Source organism: Nematolebias whitei, chromosome 5 (assembly GCF_014905685.2).
Source record: "Nematolebias whitei isolate Nwh7 chromosome 5, NemWhi1, whole genome shotgun sequence".
In the NCBI taxonomy this organism is placed as follows: Eukaryota; Metazoa; Chordata; class Actinopteri; order Cyprinodontiformes; family Rivulidae; genus Nematolebias; species Nematolebias whitei.
Window position 1 is genome coordinate 10,643,616 of NC_056502.1, and position 2,488 is coordinate 10,646,103.

The 2,488-nt window shown below is 39.9% G+C and overlaps 1 protein-coding gene across 1 annotated transcript in view; it reads left to right on the plus strand.

Moving 5' to 3' along the window:
- myom3 (myomesin 3) overlaps window positions 1-2,488 on the plus strand; it is an 88,700-nt gene that overhangs the window by 62,442 nt on the left and 23,770 nt on the right. Inside the window, exon 19 of the mRNA XM_037676814.1 lies at window positions 473-599. Within this exon, the coding sequence (XP_037532742.1) occupies window positions 473-599 (127 nt within the window). The remainder of the gene's footprint in view (window positions 1-472; window positions 600-2,488) is intronic.

Below are 2,488 nucleotides of genomic sequence, written 5' to 3' on the forward strand. Positions count from 1 at the left end.
ATGGATGGATGGATGGATGGATGGATGGATGGATGGATGGATGGATGGATGGATGGATGGATGGATGGATGGATGGATGGATGGATGGATGGATGAGGAACATAAAATGCCTTTCTGAGCCAGCTTGTATATGTAGGTGGAGCTGCTGCAGAGTCCCAGTTTAGCCTCCTGGCCATCAGAGCTGTTAAGGCTGTTAGGTTCTCTTTAGCAGGAGAGAGCGCATTTGAGGTGGGCCAGCTCCCCACCCCCACCCACCCCCCACTAATAAGACAAAATAAGGCATTAGCAGTGAAATCCTCTCCACCTTCATCCGATAAAGATTTCAGACCAGAACCTCTTAATGGAGGGACAAAACATGGAATCTGTGAGCAGATATTTTTTTTGTTCTTGCGTAAATGTAAATATGCCTCAACATATTTTTGCTAACACTGCTCTGTTAATGAGCGTGTCGATGTCCACTCTGTGTCTGCAGGTGTCTAACTTGACAAGTGGACGTTTCTACCAGTTTCGTGTCTTCGCTGCCAACATGGCCGGTGTTGGGAAGCCCTCGGATGCCAGTGAACCTTTTCTGTGTGACAAATGGACAATGCCAGAACCAGGTAATGGTGAATTCCCCCATATTTTACATATCGTACTTTTCGCCTTATAAGTTGCTTTTTTTGTTGATGCAATAAATTAGCATGCCCTGTGGCTTGTACGGCAAAGTGACTTATTTATATTTTTTCCATATTTAAAACCCAATTTTTGGCTGAGATCTCACGATTTTATTAATTCGGACGTGGAAAATATTGAACACTACCATTTTCAGCCACTAGAGGGCCCTCGAGTAATATGGCAAGACACATATCTCATTAATAGATAAAATTGGCTATTAATGATACATTTGGCTTGCCATACACCCACCTTCGTCTCGCTCTGGAACTCCTGGAGCAAACTTCGAATCAGCTGCATTTCGCCTGGTTGGTGCGGCAAAATGCAGCTGATTTGACCATTAAAGTACATTTATTAATGAAAAGTTAAACTGAGACAGGTCCTTGCTATAATTTCGAGCAAACAAATAATTGAGCTTTTAAGAGTTAATCTTGGTAAATTCTTCTTAAAATACTCCCGTGAACGCTCCCGTGGCAGCCAATTGATATTTGGCACAACACCGGCCTACATTTCCACGTGGTCAGCGGTGATGCATAATAGATGCGACTTATACGGTGAAGCGACTTATTTATGTTTTGTCCACTTTATTAGACATATTTGGACTGATGCAACTTATACAGCGGTGCGACATGTATGGCACAAAGTACGGTAATATTAAATCATTATCAAATGCGTTTAATAAAACTTATCCGAATGTCATTTAAAATCAATCTATGCCACGTTTTAGGAAAACAATCCGCTCTGCTGTGAAGCTATAACTATAATTCTGTAAATTAAAGCCCTTAAAACCAATTTATTCACAATTTACTGTTTATTTCCTGTTTCCACATGCTGTAAGCTGCAGCACAGCCGTTTACTAAAACAATTTATTCCAATTTAAAACTATTTACACTAAAAACGATAAGAAACGTCCTGTTTTCATCACCCAGATGTACTCACATCCATCATTCTGTGCCAAAACATTCAAAAATACAAAAGTGATCACAACAGCAGCAGCACATTTGTAAGTAGCAGAGGAGTTTAACTCTAATCAGTCATTTCCAGGTGATGCATTTACTTGGGGAGCTTTGGGAGTTTCAGATTCCGTCAATACCTTCCTGGCTGCAATTTCTACGATCTGTTTATCGACCCCGGCTGCAGCGACGGAGGTGAGATAGAAATAAACACCATCCATCAACCGGAGGGCCCGTTTCCACCCGCTGCCATTTTACTTTTGTTTAAGCTGCACCGTTAAACGCGCTTGTAGTCATTTCACAGCAAAACAAACAGGCCAGCATGGAGCTTCAGCTTAATAATAAGCTATTTGCTTACTGTGCCATTAAAGTGTGCAGTAATGGCTGAGGTCAGCAGTTAAGTGAATAATAAAGAAGCTGAATTGAACTCTAAAATCACAGCCTTAAGTTAGAATTAGCTTGCGGCATTTATTATGGGTGGTTTATGTATGATTTGTGCTTTAATAACACGGCTGCTGCCGGGAGAATTATAGAGAAAAACAATTTTACAGGAATGGAGGTTTAATTTCCTGCTTTGGAAATATTATTTCTATATAATCACTGAAACCATCCAGAACGTAAGCATGAGACTGGAAGTTAAATGTCAACCTGGTGATTTGTATTAAAGCAGAAACTTTGACGTGATGGAAACAGTTTTGATATTTTTGTCCAGAGCCACCGTAGGATAAAAATTAAAGTAGGGCTTTTTTTTCACCCACAAAGGAAACAGAAACACAGGAACTCATTTTTGCTCTTAGTGGAAACATCCAGCACTGCATGAAATTTGTTTGTTTATATATGCACACACACACACATATATATATATATATATATATATATATATA